Source organism: Zosterops lateralis (assembly GCF_965231275.1).
Source record: "Zosterops lateralis genome assembly, chromosome: Z".
NCBI classification, from domain to species: Eukaryota; Metazoa; Chordata; class Aves; order Passeriformes; family Zosteropidae; genus Zosterops; species Zosterops lateralis.
Genome location: NC_139800.1, coordinates 63,999,885 through 64,027,849, shown reverse-complemented (window position 1 = coordinate 64,027,849; position 27,965 = coordinate 63,999,885). Strand labels below are relative to the sequence as shown.

General features: G+C 37.5%; 1 protein-coding gene across 1 annotated transcript; it reads left to right on the top strand.

Annotated features, from left to right (window-relative positions):
* Positions 1-213: 213 nt before the first annotated feature.
* GDA (guanine deaminase) lies at positions 214-27,764 on the top strand (the record flags this gene model as incomplete). Its single annotated transcript, XM_083883133.1, is given in 15 exon segments — positions 214-290; positions 292-424; positions 5,453-5,541; positions 7,232-7,403; positions 9,838-9,925; positions 11,185-11,290; positions 14,051-14,078; positions 15,448-15,555; positions 16,021-16,128; positions 18,274-18,371; positions 18,891-18,958; positions 19,411-19,557; positions 21,786-21,904; positions 22,662-22,689; positions 23,437-27,764. Coding segments are annotated over 15 exon segments (1,440 nt in total). The 3' UTR covers positions 23,508-27,764.
* Positions 27,765-27,965: the final 201 nt, after the last annotated feature.

Below are 27,965 nucleotides of genomic sequence, written 5' to 3'. Positions count from 1 at the left end.
CGGGGAGAAAGTGGGACCCCAAAACCCACCGGGCATTCGGGCCTCTTGCAGACACCCCTGGGATGGGGCACGGGCGGCGGGGAGCCCGAGGGTGGCACCGGCCGCGCTCTCCTGTCCGCCGCCCGCCGGGGAAGGCGAAGGGCGCACCGCCGCCTCCCGCCCTCCTTGCGCCGAAACCACTCCCCGTAAAGAAAGTCACCAGGGGGTGGGGAAATGGTGACAGCTCCAGGAAGCCGCCGGCGGCACCGGGAGACACGGAGGGGAGGCAGCCCGCGGGGTGGCAGCTCCCGAACCCGCCGCCATGGGCTCCCCGCAGCGCCCGCCGCTCGCACACGTCTTCAAGGGGACTTTCGTGCACTCCAGCGCCTCCAGCCCTTTGGAGATCCTCCACGGACACCTTCTGGGGGTGGACGATAACGGGACGGTGAGTGCGGGGCGGGGGCGGGCTGTGGCGGCGGGGGATGCGCGGGGAGCGCTCCCGGTGCCCGGCGGAGTCCGCGGGGTCTGCGGGGCACACGGGCCGCCCCAGCCCGCCCCAGCTCGCCCCAGCTCGCCCCGGGGCAGGGCCGACCCGCCGGGCTGCGCGGGGAAAGCGGAACACTTCAGCCGTCCTCCCGTCCGTCGGGGCAGGAGCCGCGGAGAAGGGATTTCGCGCCGGGGGAGCTGGAGGTGACCGGGGTCTCCTCGGCAGGGTGTGCACTGGCGCAAACCTGCTCTTGAGGTGTGCCGGGGCTTCCCGGAGCAGCCGCGTGCCTAGACCTGGCGTGCTTTCAGATTCTCTGTTTTCTTTCAGTTTCACAAGCTGGTTTTTTTATTCTCAGGGCGTCTAAACAGCGATGGTGAATAATAGCTGTGTGCCCACTGCCCGGCCGTCTGAATGAGGATTTCTTGTCTTCTTGTCACAAAAAAACCTCAAAGCCGTGGCATGTACCCATAAACATTTAGAAAGATGGTGATGTTGGGCATTTCAGTAGTATGATCCAAGCTTAAAACAAGCACTGCACTTACTCATGATGCAGGAGAGAGTCTGGCGAGGAAGCAATGTCCTTCCCTTAACAGTATCACTCTTGAAACTCAGTTTCATAATGCAGGTTGTGTAAGTAGGCTGGTGATTTCTTGTAGACTCAATAACGTACACGGGCACCCTAAGTAAAGTTTTAAAAAGTAATTTTCTTACTTGTGGCTAAATAACAAGTTTCAGGCTTCAGTAACATCTGAAATCTATGCAAAGCACATTTTGAGTCCTAACTGTGTTTATTTTGCCAATCCTCTATACGGGTCCATGAGGGCCTGTTTCAAGACAGACCTTTCATGGCTGTTGAGGGGTCTGGTGCAAGGTGTATTGTAGTCTGTGAGGAGCTGTATTTTGATGAACAGGAAGGGAGTAAAAACTTGCATAGTTATATATTGCCTGGTGTTCACTAAAACAATAGATTTGGATGAAAAAATGTTTGGCTGGTGTAACTCAGGTGCAGAAGATGGAAATTCATATCCCACCCCACTGTCTTTAATGTAAATTTCTGGAAAAGTGTCTCTACAGAGCACCCATATGGAATCAAGATTTTTTAGTGATTTTCCTGAAAAAGATGTACCTTAGTAAGCTACACCTAGGGATCTGTGCTCTCACTCTCCTTCTCCTAGGGAACAAGGATTCACAGTATACTGTTTTCCTTGCATAAATTGACAGAAGTTTTTTGGGGTTTTTTAATCCATTAAAACACTATCTTCTTGAAATAAAATTCCCACCAGAACACAGTGACAAGCACTTTTATTTTACTGTCTTTTTATTACAAATCTTGACATTTTTATATTCCAGGGGCTGATAAAATGAGTATCACATTTACTCTCTTCTCTTCCTATTACTCATAATGTAGCCTCATGCAGAACAACCACTAGAATCACAGAAGAATTGGCTTTTCAAGAAAGACAAAGTGATTAGAAAATTTGAATATTATTCAAATTTACACCAAAACTGCTTAGGTTTTCCTCCCAAAGATGTAAATTTAACTAAACAGGTATCCTTTTGCCTCATGTTGCTGACTCCATCATGGAAAATTTTTGCATGGTCTCTGACACTGTGTATAAGAGCTTATATGAACTACTGGGTCCTGTTTTGCAGTGTGAGTCCCTGCATGTCCTCCAAGGGACATAAAATGTCACCTCTCTCTGCTTTGCCCCAGATGAAAAGAAAGTTTTATGAAGAAAAGTATTGCTTTCAGGTGTAAAGCTCCAAATTATTATCAAGTTAGCAAAGTAAGGACCACGTTTAACTGAGTGGTTTGTAGAGCAGTGTAGTGTCTCTCTTGAGGAACAGCAAAGAGAAAGACCAGCATTTCTCAGGGTAAAGAAAACAGATATAGGTGCAAAATGCGAGTTGTTATTGAAATGTTGGTGTAATTATCCTAGGTGAGTAGAATATTAAGTAAATAGGAAAAAATATTAAGCTAAAAGCCCTTGTGAAAGTCACAGAAAGAGCAAGAGTTGTGGAATAAGGACTTCAAGCATAAGATCTGATTTAAGCCAGTTGGGGCAGTGAGTCGACACGAGTCAGCTGTACAAGGAGGAAAGCACCAAGGTACCAACATCCATCTGGAGTTCATTGCTTAGCCTTTCTCAGCAGGATGGGCAGCTCCTTTAGCAGCTGGGTCTAGCAAGTGTTCTTGTCTCTCATTTAGGCTAACATTCCAGTTTTGGGAACTAGGAAAACAATAGGCATCATGTCTCTAATTGCAAATTTCAATAACTGTGGGAACAGGGAGGGAAGAGAGCATGTGGGAGGGGAAAGAGACCCCTTCTCATGTTCATCTATGAATGTCATACCCAGAAACAAAGTAAGACAGGTGCTGCTGGATCCAGAGCAACTATATTCCTTCAGCCAATAAAATTCATTTACCATTCTCTTGACAGCAAAAGATTTGCGCTGTGGTGCTTGAAGACACTCAGGTTTGCTACAATCAGGGTTGATGCACAATTTAGTTGACCAGCTATGGTTTAATGGGAGAATTTTGGGCATCACTTGGTATATAAAAGGCCTGAGTTGGTCACAAGTGTAGGGAGATCTTTATCCCTGATCTTTGGATGCTTTAGCCCCATTACATGAGTAACATGATAGAACTTATGGAAGTGTTTGGACAATAGTATTAGCAGCCACTGATTCTGCTTTTTGTGAAATACCTTTCCCAAAGCACCAGTTATTCTCCTTGACTTTCTTCTTTAAAGCCAAAACTCCTAGTCTTGTGTACTTGCCTTGACTCTGTAGTGACTCTGCTGTAAAATTTCTTCTTGCTTCTACAGTGTTGAGGGGCAGAACTAATTTAAAGAACTGTGCATCCAGTTGGTTATTTTGAATGCACAAGCAAATACTGGAGCAAACATCCAAGTCTAGGTCCCAATGAACTTAAAGCTTTCAGCATTAGAAATGCATCCTAAAGCAATGGGTAACAACTCCTGGCTGGCCAATGAATTCCATTGGGAAGTATGTTTGAAAAATGTAGATGTCTTGCTAATTTACCTGTAGTCTAATTCAGCCATAATAGACAAGGTGTCAGGTTTAGAACTGATTTAATGTATCCAGCTTCCTTGAAACACATTTTCTTCATTTTTCCATTATCTAAGTATATTTTTTTCTGCACCCTAAGAGTACATAACAGCCACTGCTTTTCCATGGCAACGCCTGTTTCCAGAATTTGTCATCTGTTGTTTCATGTTTCTCTCTCTCTTTTTTTCCCCCGCTCCCTCTTCCCGTCTCCCCCCACCCCAGCAGCTCTAACATTGCTCATTCTGCATTTTGACTTCAGTGTCTGAATGACATTTTCTTTATTGCACATCAAATATTTCAGTAGGACTGTATTCCAAGCCTTCTGCAGTTATATAGTTAATAAAGTTGGAAGTATTTCTCTTTGCATGGAGGACAATACTACTTCCTGTGAACTATTAATGGAACACTATAATCTTGCAATTTTTCTAGTGTGGTATTTATTTATAGGGCATTATTTAAATATATTTTCTGTCTGAAAATGTAAAACATCTGCACTTCAGAAATATAAATCATATCAGCCATGATTAATTTAAAAGACTAAGCATCCAATAACTTCTTGTCTACAGTTTAGCAGCCTTTACAGTTTAGCATCTTTGCTTACTTTTGCCTATGGAAAAAACAGAAAATGGTAAATTTCTATGAGAAAGAAACATACACATAAAAATTGGCATGCAAATAACTGCTAAACAATGCTTTTTTAGTCCTCTTGCTCTTCCTCCTAGGTTTCTTCCTATTGCCATTTTACAAGTATTAAGTCTTGCCTTTTCAAATGTGGGTGTTTTTTTTCTTTTTTTCTTTTCTTTTTTTTTTTTTTTTCTTTTTAACTTTTGACCTAGAAACTGTTGTCTTGAGGGTGATACAGGCCCTCAGTGTGGACATCATCCCAGGAGCAGAAGGATACTGCTAGCAGGAAGAGTATTCCCTTGAACTTAGGGGAATGGGCAGTTACACCAAGGGAGTTAGAAGACCATGAATGGTTTCTATTAGGAGCTGTGGTTAGAGGGAAGAATCTCTGTAAGCTCAGATTGGCAGTCTTTGGCCAGGGGGGACTTCGAAGTCCTCTAAATTGTCAGATGTTGAGGAAACTTGGGTCCCACCTGGAGCCTGTGGTGGGCCTTGCAGTTCCTAGCCTCCACAATCTCTGTTTCCTGGGGAGCTGTCATGCCTGTTAGCGATAGACCAGAGAATCAAAGAGTTGAGAATTCAGCTGCTGAGAGTCATGTTGTGGATTAAAATACCATGGAATTTAAAAATAAATAGGAAATGTGCTAAAATTCTGACTAGGCAACAGCAACTCATCATCTGTAGAATCTGTGTTCTCTAGGAGTCAAATGGGGTTGAGTTTGGCTCCAGATTGTAGGGTTTTATTTTGAAATAAACAAAGATCTCAGCATCCTTTTAGCCCATTCTGTAAAATAAATTTTTCCACATTTTCCCCCTCAATTTCTTTTCTCATCCTAGGCACTGAAAAAAATTCTAAAAGCCCAACAAGCAGAAAATTAGAAAATGCTTAGCTTGATGTGAGTCAGTCATAGGCAAAGCAGGTAATGTGACCCCTCTGGTTGTGAATACTGTAGCTGCATTCCTGTAAGGCTATTGTACACCTCCTCAGCAAGTGACTGTACTGCCAGCATGATGTTACTAAGGTCTGTGCTCTTCTGCCTGTGTATCATCTGAGAAGAAATCAATTGTTTTTATTACAAGTTATAAGATGGGTGCGGTTATTCACTGGATTATGAGAAGCTATTTCAAAATCATGCTTGAGAGTCAGGAAGAGCAAGTGTCTCAATGCAAACCTAACACCTATGTAGTGAGTGTGTAAGATGGGTTTTAAGATATAGCTCATTTTGCCTTCACATAAAGCTGATGTGGGGTGCCTGTTTAAAGTACTTAACTGTATTTTCTTTTTTTTAGATTGTGTTTGTGGAACAAGCTGATCAGCTAGAGCAACTGGCTAAGACGTGGGGGTTCAAAACATCTGACATAAGACAACTGAGTAAACAGTATGTGTTTTGTTAACTTCAGCAAATGCAGTTTGTTCTTTGAGTGAGGTAAAGTGAGTCTTTGGAATACATTTTGACAGGGAGCACTTTAAGTCCGTATGATGCCCATAAATTTAATGGGCAAAATAGCATTTCAGTGCAGTGAGAGCTCTTTACCCAAAGGTGCTTGTGTTATGGATGCAACTCGGAGGATAGACAGTCCATGTTCTTTTTGCATTCCTTGGTTTGGGGTAGCAGACATGGCTGAATTGTGCTGGCTGTATGTACCACACAAAACAAAATGCCATATTTAATTTTCAGGCATAATCACCTCTGCTCACAGAAGTAAGTGCCATTCTTTCTTGAGATCACATTCTATATCCATTTTGTTAGCAGTGAGCTGTGCCTAACATGAAAGTCTGGATGTAGTAAATGTAGGTAACACATGGCACTGCAGATATGAAACTCATTTACTTGGACTTTGACACATTCCATATTAAAATTAATACAATTAGAAGATTTAAAACTTCTAAACACAGAGCTTTTGATTTCTCATTACACTGCAGTTGGAGCATTTCTTTTTTCTTCATCCAATGAAGTCCCCCAACTTTATGGTGAAATGAAAAATTTTGGACTGTGTCTACTACTCTTTGCATGTAATAACATTGTAAATGACTTATGGCTTAGAATTGAGAGCTGCAGCATCCCCCTAGTAATCAATTGTTTAAAAAAATTTATGCTTTGCTGAAAGGCTAATCGCACAGTATATATGAGTAATCAGGTATTTTCTTCACTTGAAATAGCCTGAGGAAAATGGAAAGTGCTGAGAATATGTATCAAATTGAGGAAGACTTTTCAGCATTTATGGCAAGAAAACAGAAAGAAGGGAGGCTAAAAAGACACAAAATTCAGCTCATTCAGTAGTCAGGGAGAAGGAAAGAAAAGTGAGAGCAATGTCATGCAGTAAGGAGTTTCAGCACAAAATGAAATAGCCATAGCAACTTCCTAGTAATGTTGATATATTCATCCCTGTTATTGCATGAAGATTACATGACAACATACAGTTTTACAGTTACTTTGTAAATATGCCTTTCCTGTCAAGATATTGAGCAAAACTTTTTTCACTAGTGTCTGTGTATACATTTTTAGACACAGTGTCTGTTCTTCCATGAAGCCTTGAAATTCATTGGTTTTATATATTTATATAGACATGTAAATAATATAGAGGAAAACTGGCACATAGAAAGTCACATTTTGTAAATATAATGATCTGGAAGCTAGAGGCATTCCATCTATATCCATACTAGGAAACAAGACTGTATACAAATCTCTTTTTCAAGTGGATTCTACAGTGGAATTATTTTAGTTATTGTGGATTCTGTTCCTCTTTGTTTGTTGGCATTTAGGGTGGGTCAGTATTAGAGATAATTAGGTTAATGATACTCTTTTACTGTTTTTCTCACAGTCAGATATATGTATTTTGCTGTGTAAATGATACTATTCAACTGCTTCATACCAAAAGATGAGTAGAGGTACAGCAGGAGTTAATAGGCTGATGCTGGAAGAGACAGGTTAATCTGTACTTGCCGTTTAGTCTGGTGGATTTTACCCAAGTATACTCTTTAAAACAAAGCTAACTACCATGGAAAATTTTGAGGTATTTTTGGATGTAGTATTTTTGGATTATTAAAATTTTATTTTCTTTCCTTAGTGAATTCTTCATGCCAGGATTGGTTGATACACATATTCATGCCCCTCAGTATGCATTTGCTGGTACACGAGTGGACCTGCCTCTTTTGCAGTGGTTGACTTCCTACACGTTCCCAACAGAAGCCAAATACCAGGACAGTGGTTTTGCAGAAGAAGTGTACACCAGAGTTGTTGTAAGTTCCACAAATTACATTTTCCTACTTGACAACATTAATTTTTGTGCAATATAGGTATGTTTTCAGAAGGTCAGCAAAAATAGTAGAGAATGTTTTACTGTCATGGAAACCAGACAAAGCCAAGATAGCTACTGTTCTAATTGCTAGCCAGGATTGTCTGTTACTAGTTCCAGTCTTGTTCTGTTGTTGCTGGCAATGGAGTTCATTTAATCACAAGGTTAACAATTGTTTATCACCTTTTCTGAATAAAATGACCAACATGTAATCAACTCTCAGAATTAGTACAGCCAGCAGATGCAGACAACAATGAAGCTGTAAACCAGAATAGTAAAAGAAAATAATAAAACTCAGGAGATGTTTCCTTTTCTGCACAAAATTCCTCTATTATGAGCTCCCCATCTGCAAAAAATGCATGAAAGAGAAGTTACTTTTCATAGATAACAAATCTGAGGTGTTCTGGAGTAGTAAGGAAGACTTGCTGCTGCTAAGGTCCTTATAGAGGGAATGTCTTTCACTGAAGGGGCATTAGATAGAGTCTCTCAATGGTATTGTGGGACAAAGAAAGACTGTGTTTAAGCTAGGCTGGTTATGAGCATTACAAAGTTTTTAAGATTGACTGGATAGACAACAAGCAACTAGGTCATATTGCAGAGGACTGGTTCTGTCCTATAGCTGAAATTTATCCTTTAATATGTGGACTGAAGCATCTTCAACAGATTAAATTATTTGGCCAGCATAATTTGCCTTGCATTTGTCTATTACTGTGACAGCATCTGTTGTCAACATAATAACATAACAAATCTGAAATAAATAGTTATGCTGTTCCTTGCCACACAAATTTAAAAAGAAAACACTTTTTGCCATCTGCCATGATAAAAACATGTAGAAGCAGCTTGGTCATAAGCTAGTGACAAGCACACATGCCTTCAACTGCTTAAAACAGACGTGACCTCACCTTTGATCTGTGTTCTTGACAAACTGTCATACAGCGCAGGTTGAGTGACCCTGGCACATCTAGGGACCTCAGCCTGCAAGGTGTATCACAAGATCCTCTGGAAAAGAGCTGCCAGAGAGAGGTGGCAGAGAAAAGTCAGTTGTGGGAGCCTGAAAAGCACAGCCAGGCTCCCCCTAACCAAATAGAACAGTCAGGAAAATGTCTTTACCTGTAGAAAATACCTTCACCTGTTAGAAACAGGACTCAACTTCCATGAGGAAGATCTTTTTTCAAAAATATCATTGTGCTTTTGAAGTTGTAATGAAAACACAGTGGATTTTTTCAGATCAAAATCCTGTTTTCAACAAACACTTTCTATGCTCAGCAAAAGAAACAATTTAGGTGAAATTTTACTGCTTTTAGCTGGAACCTCTTCTTTGTGCTGATGACTTGGAAACAGAATGTTTTTAGATTTAATTTAACAATGTTAAGATTTCAGAAGTATAGGGTTATGAATTTTAAAAACTAGGAAAGACAAAGATAACTTGTATAAGTAATCACATTACAAGTTTTGAGACTTTCTTGGGACTCCAAGATTTTTATTTGAATATTGTAAGGAAAAGATGGAGCTTGGCTTCATGTTTGTCAAATAACTGCCTCTATCTTTCCTCCAAACATTGTGTTGGATGTCTCACCTTCTATCTCATAAAAACAACAAAAAAAGAAAATTCTCAAGTTACTTGGCAGCCAGAACCCAAAAATATAGTTTGAGCCTATATGTTGGATAAGTGGTCAACATAGATTGTGTCAGTACCAAGGACAAGAGAAGCTATAAATTTCATAATGAATTAAGGTAACTAAAATTCCTGGTCATTTATTATTATGTTCCCCAAAAGTAATATGAAGAGGTGTCAACCTCCATTTCCTTTCAAATGGCATATTAGATAAATAATTAGCTTGTAGTCTGAGCAGTTGTGCTCAGTTTACTTTTACAGTAAAGTTTGTTATTTTGTATTTGGGGACAACAAAGATTTTTGATACATTAAAACCTGACTTGTTCTTCTGGCTAGATCAGGTTGCTGAAAGAAAATCACGTTTCCCAAAAACCTTGCTTTGCTAACATTAGATAAATAGTGCTTCACCATGAAAATTGGAGAGCCTTTTCATAACATTAAGCTAGGAAATAACAGAAATGACTAGTTGTTTGTATTTCTAAATGTAAGTTGGATTATTTCCAGTTTAGGGGAAGGAATACAGACTGGTTTCTATGGGTTTAGCCACTGCAAAAATTCTGAGGGATTTTTTTGTATTTATTAACCCTCAGACTTAAAAAAGCTTTTATGAAATTAAAAATCTATATTTTTACCTTCCCACTTCACTGCAAAATTTCACAATAACTAAATGTTCTTGCAGTTTGAAATGAGACTTCCTGTTCTGCATTTTGGCAGCTTTACTGATTTTTTTTTCCAGACAGTTGAAACTGATTTCTTTTTTTAGAGACGAACTCTAAAGAATGGCACGACTACAGCTTGCTACTTTGCAACAATTCACACAGATAGTTCCCTTCTTCTTGCTGAAATTGTAGGTAAGTCTAACACTGATTTTTGAAGGATATTGTGTGGAACATGTTAGTTTAAGGAAACAATGTTTATGAGTTTTAGACTAACTAGGGATCTGACTTTCTCCTAATTTGTTTTTTATGCACTGCACCTGTCACACTGTGTCCCCAAACCCCACCTGTCACCCACACGCACTTAAGCACCTCTATCCTACTGCTGCTACTCCTTGTCTCTTGACTCCCAGATCTGCTGCTGGTTGAGATTGTATTAAGTCTGCTGGACTTGTTCTCCAGCTGCAGCTCTCTGCTCTTTCTAACCTTTTGTTATTTGAGGTCTGGAAGAACTGAACAACAGGGGGCCTAGTCAGTGCATTAATTTCTTGATACTCTGAAGTTTCAGTTCATAATCAATGCCAAAAATCTTCACACATACACTCTGAAATCAGAGAAGTGGAAGCTGCATCATAATCTTATCCTTCCCTTCTGTTCACAGTTGCAAATGTCTGCTGTTTGAAAATATTGTAGTTCTTGCAGGATTTCTCAAGGCTCGGACAGCGCATAAAGCAGAGAAATTTAATAAGAACTTCAGATTTCATTAAAAGTTCCTAGTCTTTCTGACTTAGTAGCAAAATTTTGAAGCCATTGCATTGAACAACTCAAATAGTAAAAGTGGACAAAGATATCCGATTTAGAAACACATTTGACACCCTAGAATTGGATATTATGTGCATGTTTTACACATGACTTCTGATTTATTCATCTAGCATGGACAAATCTCAACAAAGAGGCTAGAATAGATCTGAAAATTTTTCCCTCTAACTGCATGTGGGAGGCCTGTTAGCAATCTTGCTCCTCTCCCTTAAGGAGAGGTGGTTTGCTGAGATCTTTGAGACCTCTCTCATCTCCAGCTAGTCATCTACTACAACTACTGTACTTTGATGCTTGTGTTTCTCATCCTCTGTGTCACAGCCATCTTCATATACTGCCATTAAGAATTCTGGTTGTGGTTAAATTACAGTAATCTAGTTCTCATTTATAAAGTTGGGTGTTAATGTGGAAAACAGCTTCTATTTAAGTGTTGTTTGTTTCCTAATTTCCTCTTTTCTTTTTATACTTAAAAGTTGCATGAATGATCGTAACTTAGAGACAAGACAAGCATAAATTCTGGTAATCTTAAATCAGAAGCTGGGTGGGGTGGACTTTGGTTTTTTATTTCAGTACAAGCTTTGGTAATGGTTTCTGAGAACCAGTGATTCTGAGATTTATATTCTAATGCATCTCAACAGATAAATTTGGTCAACGAGCATTTGTTGGAAAAGTCTGCATGGATGTGAATGACAGTGTGCCACAATACAGAGAGATTACTGCTGACTCTGTCCAAGAAACAGAAAGGTAAAATGAAAACACTGATGATATAACCTTTTAAAATAAGATTTTTCATACATTTGAGAAGTGAATGTGAATCTCTCTAAGAGCTTACAGCTGAGAATATATTTGCAACAGGTTTTTTTCTTCCAACAGTACTGTCCCCTACAGTCCTGTCAATTCCTTCATATGCAATTGCTGCATAGCCCAGCAGTACCATCTCCCTGGCTTTTCCAAAGAGAGAGAGAAACCACAGATCTAGAGTTTGAGAGGAAATATATGTTTTCTGCTGCTTCTTTTCCTTTTCACAGCTGTGTGTGTGGAGGTCATGGGTCCTGACATACGATGGTGAGGTGGCAGCCATTTCCTTTGTCTCCATAAACTTCTAAGCTACTTCCTTCCACCATTTCTGTTAAGGGTTTATTCAGGTTGTAGAACTCAGCTTTCATATACCCCATTTTAAACATCTTTTCTCCATTACAGCACCAATCAAACTACTCCAACATGCAGCTGAGGGAATGGAGAATCAAATGGAAGGCAATGTTTGTAGTGGAGGAGAACCAAGACTGGAGTATGGCAGCTTACTAGCACATGTTTTTCTTGTCTTTCACACCTATGCTCAGAGAATGGTTCAGCAGACATACAGCTCTTCTCACAGAACTATTTATTTAGTTATATAAATATTTCAAATGTCATGCTGAAAGAGAAAACCTCTAAGAGTAGTATATATCTTATGGCACTTGTGTGAGGTCGCTTCCTTATTTTTACAAATCATGCTAATTGCATGACAATAAAAATTAGAAATGGTCATGCATTTCTAACTGTGGTTATATTTAAAGACATTTTTAGAACACATAGTATTTGTTATCTTCACTCTTTTAACATTTGTTTTCCTCTATGTAAAACCACAGCTCCCATAATATGCACAAGTCCTTCCAAATGGGCCTGAAAGAAGCAGAATTTTCAGTTCTGATAGTTTTAAAAGCTTCAGAAGTATCTAAATAACTTTCTTTTAAACATTTATCTTGTGCCTCCATTCCTTTTTTGTTGTGTAATAAGAAACTCAACTTTGTTTCTCAGCTTTGAGTGAGAGGTTGCCACAAGTGCTACATAGCTGTCTAGGGAAGAGAGCTGTGTGCTTCTTGGCATGGATCTGGAGTACTCACCTGAATCACAGCAATACAATTGCAGAAGGATGAAAAAGCCGTTTCATTAAGAGGGCAACATGTTAGTCAGGTTTTTGTCTTTCAGAACCTAAGAAATGTGATCTGTCACATTGTCAGAAAATGGACTACACTCATTTCAGTTACTTAAAGTCCAGGAATATTTGTATTGTATGCATGGAAATAAGGTACAGTTCTAAGTGCTTCATATATTAAATTTAAATTCATTGAGGACTTGAAACTACCATTCTTTGTCAAAGGTGATTTAATAAAAAGTTAGGGAATTGAACCCTAGATTACCAACTGTGGTGCTATTAGTTGTAGTCAGCTGCAAAGATGAGAACCTATGTTCTGTTCTGCTACAGAAGACAGTGATTTGAAGCTGAAGTTCTTTCCTCATAGAGAAGTACAAATGCCAACAAAATATAGGGTATGTTTGCAAAACGTATTTTACCACATTTCATCAGTTTTAAAACAGCTCACACTGTCCAAAGAATGTGATAAAGCATGAAAGTGGCCAAATTGAAATTTTGGCTTGTCACCTGGGCACTATATCTGTGTTATCAAGTGAGTATTTTATTGTATCAGGTTAATCAGTAAGAGGAGAGACAGGAGAGATAGCTAATTCACTTTGCATTTCGGCTCTCAAAGTTAGACAATGGTGGGCTCAGACTTCTTTGGTCATTGCAGAAGTTGAACTTGAGTCTCTCACTTCCCTCTGGTGATCTAGCATGAGCTCCAGGGCTGTGAATGTAGCTTCTAGCATCATTTTCTTATCCCTCTGAAGACATTTGATAAAATTGATACCACATGTGTTGTGATCAAAAAGACACAGTTTTCTTACTATGAACTGTGACAGAAATTCACAGAGATCCTGTCCAGAAAGCATCTCATGCTGTTTTTCGGAAGTCACTTACATACACTGAACAAATGGGCTTTCAAAGAATTTCCTCCTTTCAAAGTAGAAGAAAGTTTAGTTTGCTCATCTGCACTATCTGTAGTGACTGCTTGGGGTTTTTAATAGAGGTCTGAGGTAGTATTTTGTTTAACAGAGTAAGTAAATCTTTATTTTCTGGAAGGTAGATTGTCTGTAGGTTAACATTAATATAAGCATTTTCAAAAACTCAAGGGTTCTTTAAGTGAACGAGGACATATGCATCTACTGTAAGATATAAAATATTGCTGCATCTTTTAAAATCTGGATTTGAAAAGGTTTGAACACTGCAATTTGAATTCATGGACAGACAAATTAAGTTTGATATGTTTTTTCTTTCTTCAATATTGCAGCTGTAAGTTATAATATGTTTTTGATTTATTAAATGTAGCATGTGTTTGGTTTTCAGGGAGAACCCAGAATAATTACTGCTTGTCTAATGTTAAGTATTTCAATGAAAAAACAATAGTCTGCATGTTTAGAGTCAAAAGCTAGTATAATTTGGTGTCACTATCCTGCTTCATTGTGTTCCCTCATTTTATTTAATCTGAAAATCTGGCTCAACATTTTGTAAAAAAATGGTCAGTCTGAAATGTGTAACAGGTTTTCCAAGTATACAATTTTTATATTTTTCATAATTTATAACATATAGGACAGATTTATAGCAACTTTATTTCTATCCTTTTCCAGGTTTGTTAAAGAACTACTGGAAAAGAAAGTAAGTAATATTTTTGAATTCATTTCTGTATTCATAAGATGCTGTGTGAACACATGGAATAATTAATCCTGCTATCCAAATCTGTTGTCTTAGTGACAATAGGTATACATCTTCCTGTGTAATAGACAGATATTATCACTCTGAAAAATGTTCTGCTAGTCATGTTGAGAAATGTACACTTATAACAGTGTCAAATCAGTTTTCTGTGTTCAGAGCAGAGCAATGTCCTGTGTGTTTCTCTAGCAAGTTTGAAATACCTGGCTTCCTAGAAAGGACAATTTTCCCTTTAAGAAAGGCAGAATTCAGTTTATCACTCTGTGGTGTACAAGTAGACAGACTAATTGAAGGAGTTCTCACCAGCAGAAATTATTATTTTTTCAGTAAAGTTACTAATCCAGTATAAAATTAATACTTTCGGTCAGCGCATGTCTTAAAATGTGTTTCTAAAGAAATTCATGCTTACACTCCTGTGGTAAAGAGAGAAGTTTATACTCCAGTATTATACACAGTAGTACTTCTGTCAGCCTTTAGTTTTCAGTAGCTTCTTTTGACATCCCATCTCAAAATATTCAAGAGCAGTTGCATGAAGTTTAATGCCTAAACCATATATATCACTAGAGTAATGCTTAAAATATATATCGTAAGTTGGCTAATTTGCCAACCTGAGCTCCTTTTTCCTGGAAGATAATACAAGGAACTGCAGTCCAAGTTACTGACTTGTGCAAAACTCTTTCCTCTGACCATTGATAGAATTGTAATCCTGTTGACTGTTTTTCTGGGAAGATTTTAATCTAGAAATGTGAGGTGTAGTTCTTGATGTCTTCTCCACTGTTTCCTACTGTATTTATTTCTGATTATACCACTGTTCTTCCTACCTAGGGAGTTTAGGGGTTTGTGGCTGTTATAAGTAGAGAAGATTGAACAAGAAAATGGCTTTGATTTTACAGAAGCTTGCAATTTTGCATCATTATATCTTCAATAATCACAGAAGGGGGACTGAAAAATATCTGGTCATTCAACTGACTTATTTCTCATCATGCATATAGACTGTCAGCAAATATGAAAAAGTATCCAGTGCTGCTGAAGACTGGTAAAATTTCAGTGATGTGATGAGAGTTTTAATGAAAACAAATTCTTTAATAAAGTTCATTAAAACTGTTGTAAGAAACTCCCACTTTCATTCTCTGTTTCTGCAATGAAATGTCTAATGAAAGCAAGGAAATGACTATACAGCTTAATTCGAGTTGGCAAGGATGCCGTAAGCTATAAGCAATGAAGACAAAATGTAATTGCCATGTAAATAATACTCTTACCTATGGTTACTGAAATATATATGTAGAATACAAACTCTGTCTTCTATTATTTTCAGTATCCCAGAGTACAGCCTATAGTAACCCCCCGCTTTGGCCCCTCCTGCACAGAGGACTTGCTGAATGCCCTTGGGGATTTAGTAGAAACCCACAATCTCCATGTACAGGTAAGCCCTGAGAGATCTGTGTGCCTTTTAAATGGTGTGGACACACAGCATGCTGACCATCTAAAGATACCTTTGGGAGGAGATACATATCTGCTGCCCTGATCTCAGCATCCTCTCTGTTGTAGGCTTGTTCTCTCTTTAACCTTGCATAATACACATTGTGTATTATTTTACCTATCATTTTAACATCTTCCAAAAACTGGAAGCCATTTTGTCACCACACTACAGGGATGGACACACATCTCATCTCACTTTTAAAGGAACAAATGGAGCTACTTCTTTAGGTCCAATGAAAACTTCTTCAGGTCTGATGAAAAAAGAAATGCGAGGACTAGATCTAACTATAGACTTTACAAACACAAATTTTTATGAATGTATGTTCAGCACCAGTGGATTTCTCAGAAGATTGTAATATCAGGTTCAATGCTGTTTAAGGGACTCCCTCTATGCATTTTCTTGTTGCAGAGTCACATAAGTGAGACTGAAGAAGAAATCAAAGTTGTGGAGAGCATGTTTCCTGCCTACCAGAATTACACCGAACTATATGACAAAAACAAGCTGCTAACCAACAAGGTAGCCACATAAAAACTTTCCCTACATAACTTACATTAATCCATTTAGAGTATATGATGGTTTAATGTATTTACCTGAAAATTTTTTTTGTCCTGTTAAGGTCAGTGACATCTGGGGAAAAGTAAATTTGTTTTACGTTCTCTGTTCAGGTGTTGGATCTTTAAACAAGCCCACACTGTTTTTAAGTATTTTAGAGGAGGTGAAAAATAAACATGTTTTATGCTCCCTGATTCGTTTTCCAAAGGCTCCAAAGAGAATTAGGACAATGGGATTAGAAGGAAGGTAGATAAAGCTGGTATTGTAGGAACTGGTAATTCTTGAACAGTACCTAGTTATCCTTATATTCCAAGGATATTATCCAGTTTTTGCACACTGTTTTGCCTGAGGATTTCTTCTGTGCTGTTGCATTAGGACCAATTTAATTTCCTTCCTATGGAGAAACAGCCCTCCCTGTTGAATTCTAAACATCAACCTCGCTTGCAGACAAGCGTACTTTACTGCTCTGACTATCCAAAAGCACTCCCATCTCATTTTACCAGCTGATTTTACCAAGCTTTGAGAGGCACAGAAGCCTGAAGAATTACAGCTTTATGCTGTTGAGATAAATGTAATATACCTGCCCACTGTAATTACAGGTTGGAGAGCCAGGGCATACCTAATTAGACAGTGGACTGCCCATGCAAAAGTGAATACCAACAACCCAACCACAGTCAGAGTACTTAAACATCAGCCAAGTTCATTTAAAAATTTTGGAGAGAATTTTCAGATCGCACAAGGGGCAGCTGGAAACTGCCTAGGAATTAGCTACTGAACTCCCATTTCTGTGTTTGAATTTGTATTCCAGTAAATTATTTGTTTACTGTCCTTTTTGCTTGAGAAATCAATATGGACTACAGAAGTATGTAAACAGCATTAACTTTTGTTTTCTCACACAGTCCTTCACATGCTGATTTGATATGTGAGTATTCTAAGGAACATAATTTGTGCTGCAAAAGCACAGGTCTTAATTCTGTGACTTGTATGCACACAAGTGAAAATGGTAATGAAAAATCATGATTACTGTTGCCTTCTGGAGTCAGGCTCCTGGATATTTGGGAAAGCATTCTATTAAACACAAGCATAATACCAGAAACTCTCCATCCACTCAAACTATGACACCAAATAAAAATTTTAAGTGTTTTAAAAGCAGGTGGGTTTGTGTTTTTTGTTTTGTTTTTGTTTTTTATTTGTTTGTTTGTTTGTTTTGGAGCTGTTGCTGAAATGTTTATTTCTTTTTAGAAACAGTATAGATTGGCAGGGATATGCTTCAGTAGCTACCATATGTAGGTCCTTATCTGAAGACATGGCTATTCTCCTTGTGTTTTCAGCTACCTTGAACTTGATGAGTAGAGATGGGAGGGGTATAGTGCCATTAGAAGATGCTCAGTGGAAGCAGTCTCTGTGCCATCCTCAATTTTATGTGCAGACTGAAAGATCTAACAGAGCTCTTGCTCTTCTGTTTCAGTGGGCATTTGGCATATGAGGTAATGCCAATTAGATTTGTATGGGAATAATTAGTTTATGCACTATTAAATTATCCTATTCTATACTTCTGTGTTTTTCTTGTGAAATTATTTTTAAAGTCAGTTATGTAGGCGAAGAAATAAAAGTAATTTACCAGTTGCATAAAAAATTAGATTATTTTACTTAAAAAATATTTAGTCTCTCTCTCCCTGGTGCAAACCTTTAGAGAGCCAATAGGAAACGTGCTAAGAGAACATACATCTTCCATTTTATCTGATGTATTCCTAGCACTGGTACTTAGTCTCTGTGTTAGCTACAAAATATAAATTACAAACTTGCTACAGTGCAAGAACAACTGGGAAATTCTCCTGTTTTTCTTTGGTCACAGCAGTCACTTCAAGAGCAAGCACCCTGTATTCTAATATTTAAAAAATGCAAAAAAGCTGAAGGAATGATATGTCAGGCACAGTGAAGCTAATCAGTTTTTCCCTTGTGGGTTTTAAGAGCTTCATTCAGGAAGTGCATTTATTTCACTAGATGGTAACATGTGTCCTTTTTGGCTATTTAAAGCAGTGCAGCAAACGTCACAGCCACAGAAGTAAATGAAATATTGAATAAATTGGTGATTCTCTTTTCCTTTAGACAGTGATGGCTCATGCCTGTCATCTTTCTGAAGAAGAGCTGAAACTTTTTAGTCTTCGTGGAGCTGCAATTTCACATTGCCCCAGTTCTAATTTTTCGTAAGTTAAAAATAAATAAAATAGGAATGGTGTATAATTAAATAAAGCTGTTGTTAGTGTAGTACCCTGAGTCGATGCTACCCTTGCAAAGCTATTTATATGATACCTCATTACGCCATAAATAACATGTTGGATTGAACATGACCATTCATCATTCACTTCTGCACAGTGTGCTCTGGACCAGTTTGTGCCCTTTCAGTTTATTATTGCATCTATATCCATATGTATATGAAAATTTCTTTTCTAAAAATTTGGTTCTTTTGACTGCTCTGTCAGTGGTAGATTCAAGGCATCTCCCTTCTCCCTAATGTGTGCTAATGTTTTGGGGCAATGGACTAGAAAGTCTTCTTTCCATCGAGCAGACAGGAGATGCTGCATGATATTCAGCCCAAATAAGTAATAAACCAAATCTTGTACACATTAAGGGAGAGTCTTCATCACAAAATGGCTCTACAGTCCTGCTTTTCTTGAACTTTTTCTGCATGTAGCACACAGAACGTGTTTCTTCTTCCAATCCAGGTTGTGCAGTGGTGTCTTAAATGTGCAGAAGGTTCTTGAACACAATGTAAAGCTTGGTCTTGGCACAGGTTAGTAGTTTGTTGTGAAAGTAGTTTCTTCTGGAAACCATTGGGAGATATAAAAACATTCTCCCATTCATATTTAAAAATCAGCATGTCTCCAAATTTTGGTCCTCCTTCATTTTCTCCACTGGAGTAAGGAAGTCTAGACTATTGAAATCTAAGGTTGGTCCAAAACAGTTGGAAAGAGAACAAAAAATTAATGAAGAGTTTTGTTGCTGTTGTGAGCTTAAACAGGGCTTGAACAACAACTTTCAGGTTTCTGTTTTTGTTTTGTGTTCTATTCACCTGACTGTGTGTGAGAGCATCTTAATTGGGAATTATGCCTTCAGAGGCAGTGCTTAGCAGTAGAACTTGGGTTTACAACATATATCTCTTCATAACTTTAAATTAAAGCTTATAGAAATTTAACATAGAGAATTATACCCAAATCTTGTTTCTAAGAGTCTGATCCCTTCTAGATGTTGCTGGTGGATATTCAGCTTCTATGCTTGATGCTATAAGGAAAACAATGATAGCATCTAATAGCCTTCAGATCAATAAAGTGAACAAAACAGGACTAACTCTGGCAGAAACTTTTCGGCTTGCCACTCTGGGAGGAAGCCAAGGTAAGAAGAAAATTCTTTAAGTGTGCACACAGAGAGCTACAACTCCTTTTGATTGTATGCCTTTCTGTCTTCATGGTAGATTCACAGATTTTCTAATGGCAGAATGAAATCTAATTGGTGGGTAGAGATAATCCTTCAGTTTCTCATACTCATACTGGGCTTTTTAGAGAGGAGTACTCTATCAACGCTGAGACTTTTAACAGCAAAATCTTAATGGCTTTTCAGAGTTGTACATTTGCTTTGCAAAGATCCTCAGACTTCTTAGTCATAAGGCTATAAGTGCTTGTCTGTTTATTGTACCAGCTGGAAATTTGTTTTCTCAGCAACCATCACCAGGAAGAAAAACTGCAATTACTTTTAAATCATGCATTCTATTTGTCATCAGTTTCTAATTTTGCTTGTGCTTTTTGAGCTGTCAGTGAGGCAGCTTGTTACAAATCAAAACATCATGCAAATCACTCCTCACTCAGTGAAAAACAGAAAATTTAAACAGGCTTTCCACCATGGTTATTCAAAACACAGTTGCATCTGCAGAATACAGTCATATAGTGTATGGGTTATCCGGTTTTGGAGAATCAGTTTTGTTATGATCAGTGTGCACATAAAAATAGATACAATTAAAGAAGTTTTAGTGGAACTGGTATGATCTAGCAGAGAGGAAATCCACACATAAGTGAAAACCTATTATCATTTCAGTTATCCGAAACGAGCTCACTACCTTCTAAAGCACTGGTCCCAAGTCTTCTCAGTGTAACATGTCTGTAGCTGCCAAAAAACTCCACTGGAAATTTTTAATGGAAATTTAAAAGATGTAGTGAAAGTGTTGTCAAACAGGTCTTTTCCGGACTGTGCTTGAATTCCTGGAGAGTGTAATGGGGGAAATAGAGAAGACAGAAGATGAGCAGGGAACAAAAAGTGTTATTTTTTTCTGCAATATATACTGTTCTACAAAGTGTGAGAATAAACTGAGACACAGAAAGGAAGACTCATAAAAATCCCAAACTCATATGGGGTTTCGCTTCCCAGCTACTCCTGTGCTTTTTCTATATTAGATTTCCTTAGTAAATGGTTAATTTTGTATATTGATTTTAAGCTGTTATATCCTTACTGAATCAATTTTAAGGGTAGAATATAAATTACTTTTACAAGCTTTCAGTAGGCTGGATACTGAAAAGGAAAACTTCAGTAGCAGAAATTTAAATGATTATTTTGTTGGAATAATTTGCTTTGTTAAGACTCCTAAAGACTTGTCACCCTCTTGTGTTTAATCTAAAAATTGCATTCTGCTCAAAAAATCTGAAGGAACATGAGATCATTTTAGTTGAAACTAATAGGTAATCAAAATACTTCATAACTTGTAGGAGTTTAAATGGCTTTAAGGTATTGTGATATTCCTGCCACTCACAAACTTCAGTGAAGACTGAAGTTCCTTTATCAGAGCAATCTGAAAACAAATGAACGAATTATTTATTATTTGCACATATTATGCTCTTTGAATAACCTAATTTCAGAGTACTGGAAAAATTTATTTAATGCACAGATACTTTCTACAACTTCAAATGGTCCTAAATTATTTCTAAAGAGGCACAAAGGCTTCTCTTTAGGTATTTCAAGCACTTGCAAGCACCCAGTCCCTGAAGATTAATTAATATGTAGGTTTTCAGGGCATATGGACCAGAGAAACTGTGGTTGCAATGAAACTTTGAAAAAATAAAGCTAAATAATAGACCACAAGCCAAGCCTTACAAGGTACCTTGTAAGGTCTCATACCTTATAAGGTAGATATGAGACCTTCAGACTGGCTATCATTATTTTTCCACACCATATTATTTATTCCTGCTAATTGCAATTACTCACTAGACGCCTCTTTTATTATCATATTACTATTGCAATAGGCCAATACAACCTTTTGAAATTGCTTAAACTTTTTAGAAAATTTAGTCTAATACTGCCTTAGCAAGATGAGTGTTATTATATGCTTTACTGTTTCTCTGACTTAATTTCATTGCCCTATTTGAGTGTTTTTGCAATATAACCTATTGTTTCTTAAGTCTTTCAAGAGCTCAGGTCCTAACATACTCCTTATTCAATTTGGTTTTGGGTTTATCTCATAATCATCTAAATTTTTATTTGTCTTAAGAATATTTCAAGTAGGTTCCCAGGTATTGCTACATGGTGGAAGGAGGCTGGTCCTGAAAATGTATTTATGAGCTTATTTTCTTCCTCAGCTCTAGGACTAGATGATGTGATTGGAAATTTTGAGGTGGGAAAAGAATTTGATGCACTGCTAATCAACACGAAGGCTTCAGACAGCCCTTTTGACTTGTTCTCTGCTGATGATTTTGAGGTAATCAGAACAGGATTGGTGCTCAAAAAATTAATGGAAATGATGTGGGGAAGGTCCACGATACAGACAGAAAAGGTCTTTTGATTCTGGTGATGGGATTGGGTGTACTACACCCCTGCTGTCTGTGCTTCAGCCTAGATGTTCCATATTTGTTTTTTCTTCAGAATCTTGCTGACCCCAGGGACAGTGCCATGACACCATGAGCAAAAATGCATGTAATATTTTTAATGCATGTTTTTTTAGCCCATGATGACAAAGTTATCTATTTGCAGTGACAAATGGCAGCCAAGAAAAAGCAATTTAGTTTTAGTCAATAGATAGAGTTCAGACTGACTCAAGATGGCTAATATGAGTTAAAAGCACAATTTTTATCTTAACATTAAAGCAGTATTGGTTTCATGGTATGGAAACACCTTCTCATTCAAAAATAAGATAGTTAAGGGCTGTTACTTGCACTTATAGATGTGGGCAGACATAATAATTGAAAATATGAAAATAATTCCAATTCTGTAAAAAGTATTAATTTTAAGTCAAATCAAAACCTTATAAGCTAAGTTATTGGTCCTTAGCACTTTACAAATGTTTAAATTTTATATGTTTGTTTTCAAAAAGTAAATTATGTATGTTAGGTTTTGATTTCACTCTTACTAGGAATATTTAGGAGAACTGTTTTTATCAGTTCTTTCAAGCTTTAAAGATTATGATCTGGGACAGCAGATATTGTTTTCTGAATTTGTTTTCTCCCATTTTTTTATAGGACACTCTCCAGAAGTTCCTGTATCTAGGTATGTTTTTATTTTCAGTTCAAGCTGGCTTCTCATTTCCTACATCCTACATTCCTACAAATGTTGTCTAGATCGGTGTTGGGATTAATAGTAGATTTATTTTTAAATAATTAAGTATACATTTGTTTGCAGTAATTAAATATATTTATTCAACTCTTATATGAACAGTAACATGTCCCTAATAATTAGTATTAATACTAATTATTGATTTATTAGATTAATAAATTAAAAGTGGTTTATAATTATTTGTAAATATGTCTGGGCAGTGTCGGGACTGGGGCTGTGCTGCTGCTGAGTTGTGATGTTGGAGTGCCTGATGCCAGCTCTGGCCACAGCTCTGTCATGCTCCAATGAAACTTCTCCCTTTCTGAGGAGCTGCCTGGGTCACACCAGTTTTCTTGCTGACTGGTTCTCAAGTCAGTTCATATTCTGTGCAACTAATAATTTTCTGTACAGATACATAATATTTTCAGGGTTTGGATCTATTGAATATACAGAAAATCCATGATGCTATTGCAGCAGCTGAATGCTATGTTTATTTTTTAAAAAAAAATAGGTTGCTAAAACATTTCTTGATCTTTGTGGTGGCCCTGAGTCTTTCTCTCCAAATGGACTTCTTTAGTTCTAAGAAATGGTCGCTGCAAATAATGTGTTCCAAAACTGTTTTTGTGGACTGCATAATTTTCATTTATTAAATCAGTTGTTTGTATTTATGTGGAAATCTCTCTTTTGACCCTGCTATTTCAGGTGACGATCGGAATATTTCTGAAGTGTATGTGGCTGGAAAACAAGTGGTTCCTTTTTCAAGCTCTGTATAAATCCATATTCCTTTTTCAAAATACTCTGCTGATCATTCTGCATCTGATTTGGAAAAGATTGATTAAACAGAGTGCCTGATCATCAGGAATGACACCTCACTTTTGGATAATGTTATAAAACTTGTGAACATTGCAAGTTTTGTTAGACCTTCCAAGAATTGCTGAAATTTTCATGGTTCTAAAGGGAATGGCTATTCAAATTTCTTTGTCAAAATAACATTTGTGGATTGATTGGGGATTTAATAAATACCTTATTTAAAGAGGACACCTGCTGCTCTGTTTAGTATAGTAATAGGAAGCATTACGTGGAACAATGAGATTCTCGTTGTCTATAGGAATAAAAAAAGTGCTTGTAAATTGATTTTGCAGGTAATGAGTATAATGGCAGAACAAATTTCCATAATATTATCATGAGGTATGGAAAAAATCGATGAAATTTTGGAGAATGTCATTTTCAGTTTTTCCTAGGAGCATTTAAAAAAAATTAAAATTATTTAAATATTTTTTAAAGAGAAGTTAAGGAAGAAGTCTGTGTTTATAAATAAATAAGGGTCCTTATCAAAGAGTTTAGACTTGTCATTTGTAGTCAGACACTCCATTGAATTACCTTGATCTGAGTGATGGCTGAATGAAACTTCTGTTAAATTAGAAGCAGGCACTAAGATATTTCTGCAGGCTACACAATGACAAACAATTTAAGAGGTTTTCTAGTTCAGCATCCTGCAGAATCTTCCCAAACTCATTTGCTCCTGACTGTTCAGACAGGATGATATGATGTCCCTTCTCCTTTCTGTAAGGGAAGTGAGTGCATTTTAAAAATTTCCAAGAGAAATTGTCTCTTTCTGGCTCTTACCACCTTTGACTTGAGGTGAAAATCATCACTGAGAAAAGCAGCTCAGCTTTACTGTGCTCTTTGCATTTTTCGATGTGGCAGCCATAATTCCAGCCCTGTACAATTCTAGGATTCCAGGTAAAAAATATGCCCTTTTTGTTTTGGAAATCTGTCTGACTTCCTTTCCTAATAAGGCATATTTCCCTGCTCTCTCTCTCTCTCTTTTTTTTTTTTTTTTTTTTTTTTTTTTTTTTTTTTTTTTTGTGAGATTTGTTTGATGAGGGGATTTCTTGTTTCTCTATTATGTTCCTGCAACACAAAGAATGCAAGCTTTAATTTCAGGGTAATTAGAGACCAATATTGTATTTTGATACTGTAAACGTGTTGAATATTGTTTTAAGGCCTGCTTCAAACTTCTTTGATTTCACTAAGCCTTGTTTTGCACTTTTATCTCACTGCCTGGGGATATAGGACTTACCTCTGTTCACAAAACAAGGGAGGTCACTGCACCAAAGTTTCATTTCATGTCTACTTCAGAGAGAGTGCTTGGCCCAATGACACTCATGTTCTGATTTTAAAGCATTTTCAGAGCTTATGTATTGTTATGATTATGCCTACATGAGGCAGCATAGCGTCCAGGGGAAGTGTAACAGCTAATTTGGGCACTTACAGCAGTACAGTCTGTTCAGTGTGGTTTTCTTGCCAAAGCTGAGGGGCTGTACCAAACAGCAGGGAATAACCAGAAGGTGTCTTGCAGACATCAACCGGGGTGCAGCCACTCACTGAGAGTTCGCTCAGGTATCTTCCAGGTTGCTGCACTGTGCCACTGCTTGCCGAGGTACAGCCTTCCTACCCATTATGTTCAAGGACTTCTAAGGATTTAGGAGTCAAGATCTAAGGATTAAGATTTACATATTCTGTCAGGATGTTTTCTCAACCATTATGTTTTTCATGTGTCCCAATCACCTACACAGTAGCACAGTTGTTCGGCAAATAACAACCTTCAGCTCTTTAACTTGGTTTCCTGATTCAGGGACATTATTTCTCATGAATTTTGACATGAATTTAATTGACCAAATTTCACATTTCAAAACCAAAGAACTGTGAGACACATGTTTTAATCCTCCCAGTTACTGTTTGAAATTATTTTTAGGGAATTACATGGTTTTCAGCTTTGGCTTTCCTGTGGTGGAGAAAGATCACACAGCCTTGTGTACAATGTATGCTAGTGCCCTACTTCTTTGCCTCCAGAGCTATGAATTAAATCAGTGCTTTTATTTTAGTGGTAGTCTTAACTGTCTCTGAATTAATTGTTTTCTCATTATTTTGTGGTGTTTTTAAGAAAGGGATACAGTATTTCTTCTTAAAATATTTTTGGGAGTGAACAGGTTGCTTAATTGCAGTCTGAGAACACATTAAAACTTTAACAAGTTCAGGACTGCACTGCTGGTCCAGTTACAAAGGGACTCTCTAGGATAACTGCTGCCAGTGAGCTTTGTATCTGAATTTTTATTGGGTCATGAGCAGTTTGACTCTTGTTAAATTCAGGGACAAGGTAGGAACTTACCTTTTGATTATAGCTTTTTTTAATGTCTAGTATCCAGACATTACCTAGACATAGCAACAGAAAATCATCTTTTTAATAATCTCAGCTGGAGGAGGAACTCTGCTTGCTGGTAGTGCCATGGGCTGTCTGCAGTACTCTGCAATGCCCAAGATCAGGAGGACCCAGCCCCAAGGTGGGTAGCATTATATTAAATATAGGAAAGAAGTCTGAATCTGATGTTTGAGGAGGATGTTTTTGGAGGAATTCATATAACAAATAAACAGAATGGGTTTTGACAGCAATAGTAGAACTGAATGGAGAAAAAATGTGCTGCCAGAAAAGTTATCTGAGGTCATCTGAGGCAGTCCCAAAAGCTTGTTCTGTGGAACATGGCTTATGCACAAGTTTTAAAGTTTTAGGTCATACAAAGAATGTAGTAGTCAGAATTCTCTGAAGTAATTTAGGGAAAATTACTCACTAAGTATCCCTAAGGATTCTTCTATGAAGTTTTGGTCCTTGAGACTCTGTGCACCTGTGTAGATTGCCAAGATACTTGTTTCAGTGGGTGAGGATCAGTGGAAAAAAGCAGTTACAGCTGAGACTTACACATCTACACTATATGCAGACCAAGACTACATATATTCTGTTTCCTTGGATAGATGTCTCTACTGCATAGACACTTTGAATCAGACCAAGTAATGGGTTCAGATTCTTAGTGTCTTTTCTAGAGCCTGGAGTATACTTGGAAGGCAACCGAGTCTCTAGTGTAGATTCCTCCAAAATAAGCTTAATTCTTGTATACTGAAATCACCCAGCAAACTGAACTAAGGTTCAATGAGGGAAAATGATTAGGAATTTAGAACAGCACTATTGTCTCAAACCAAAATGCTAATGGAGGTTAGAACTTGACCTATTCCCCCTCTGTCCTTATCCTGCCACAGAACGTAGTAGCTGAATACTAATTGAAGCAACCTTTTTCCACCTTCCTCCCTTTTCCCCAACACCATCTCCCTGCCCCCTCCCCCCCAAAAAAAAACGACCAAAAAACCCCAAACCCTAAAATGAAACAACTGAACACTAAGGGGATATGAGTATGTGGAAGAAAATAAAGGAATAATTTTCAGTCAGTATCAATTGGCACATATGAACATGTAAATTGAATGATTAAAGATAAAACCTCTGGAAAAAATGTACATGCAACAGATTACAGATGTCTCTCCCCACAAGTTCTCTTACCAGATTGTGGATGAGATCTTTCTTTCTTAATATGTCTTTATGTTCAATGGTAGCACACCATTCAGACAAAGGGAAAAAAGAAAAAAAAGGGGTATTTGTGTAGAGCTTGCTTGTTGGGACAATATGCTTACTGTGTTCTATGGTCAGGTGAGCACTTATTATTATAAATAGAATGTATTTGAATTACTGTTATATGTTGATCTCATTGTGTCACTTTAGGTTTCGAAATACTAGTAAGAACTGCCTATGCATTATGCAGCATTATTTGAATTATTCCTGTGTGGCAAGTGGAGTTCTGCACTTTAAAATGTTGCCTTGGCCTAATGTTTATATTTATGCTGTATTTTTGTGCAATTTTAAGGTTTTTAGGGGAAAAATGTGTATTTTTTCACTGTACTGAATTTTTCAGTAAGTCTGGTTTCTTTTAGAAAAGGGAACTTTAAAATTACCCAGTTTAAAAGTCTGTGCCTGATTAAACACTCATGAATGGAAAAAATTATAACAGTTTTATGTACTTGAATAGTAACATTTAATGTAAAAAGAAGTGCAGATAAATAAATTTTTTTCAAATATAATTATGATAATGCAATGCAAGTTAGAAAAAGGTATTATTGTTGAAAATGTACAGTTTTATTGAGCAAAAGAGAACCTAGTTATTCTTGATTATTCATTTAAGAAGAATACTTAAGTCTTGAAAAACAAAAAGCCTGAGTTCTTTCAAAGAATATCCCAGTTTTAAAAGAAAAGATACTGATGTCTTTACTCATACAAGCTGTTTAAAAATATTATTTTAAACATTTCCAGGAACAATCTGTAACAGATGATAAGGTGGACATCTTTTAAA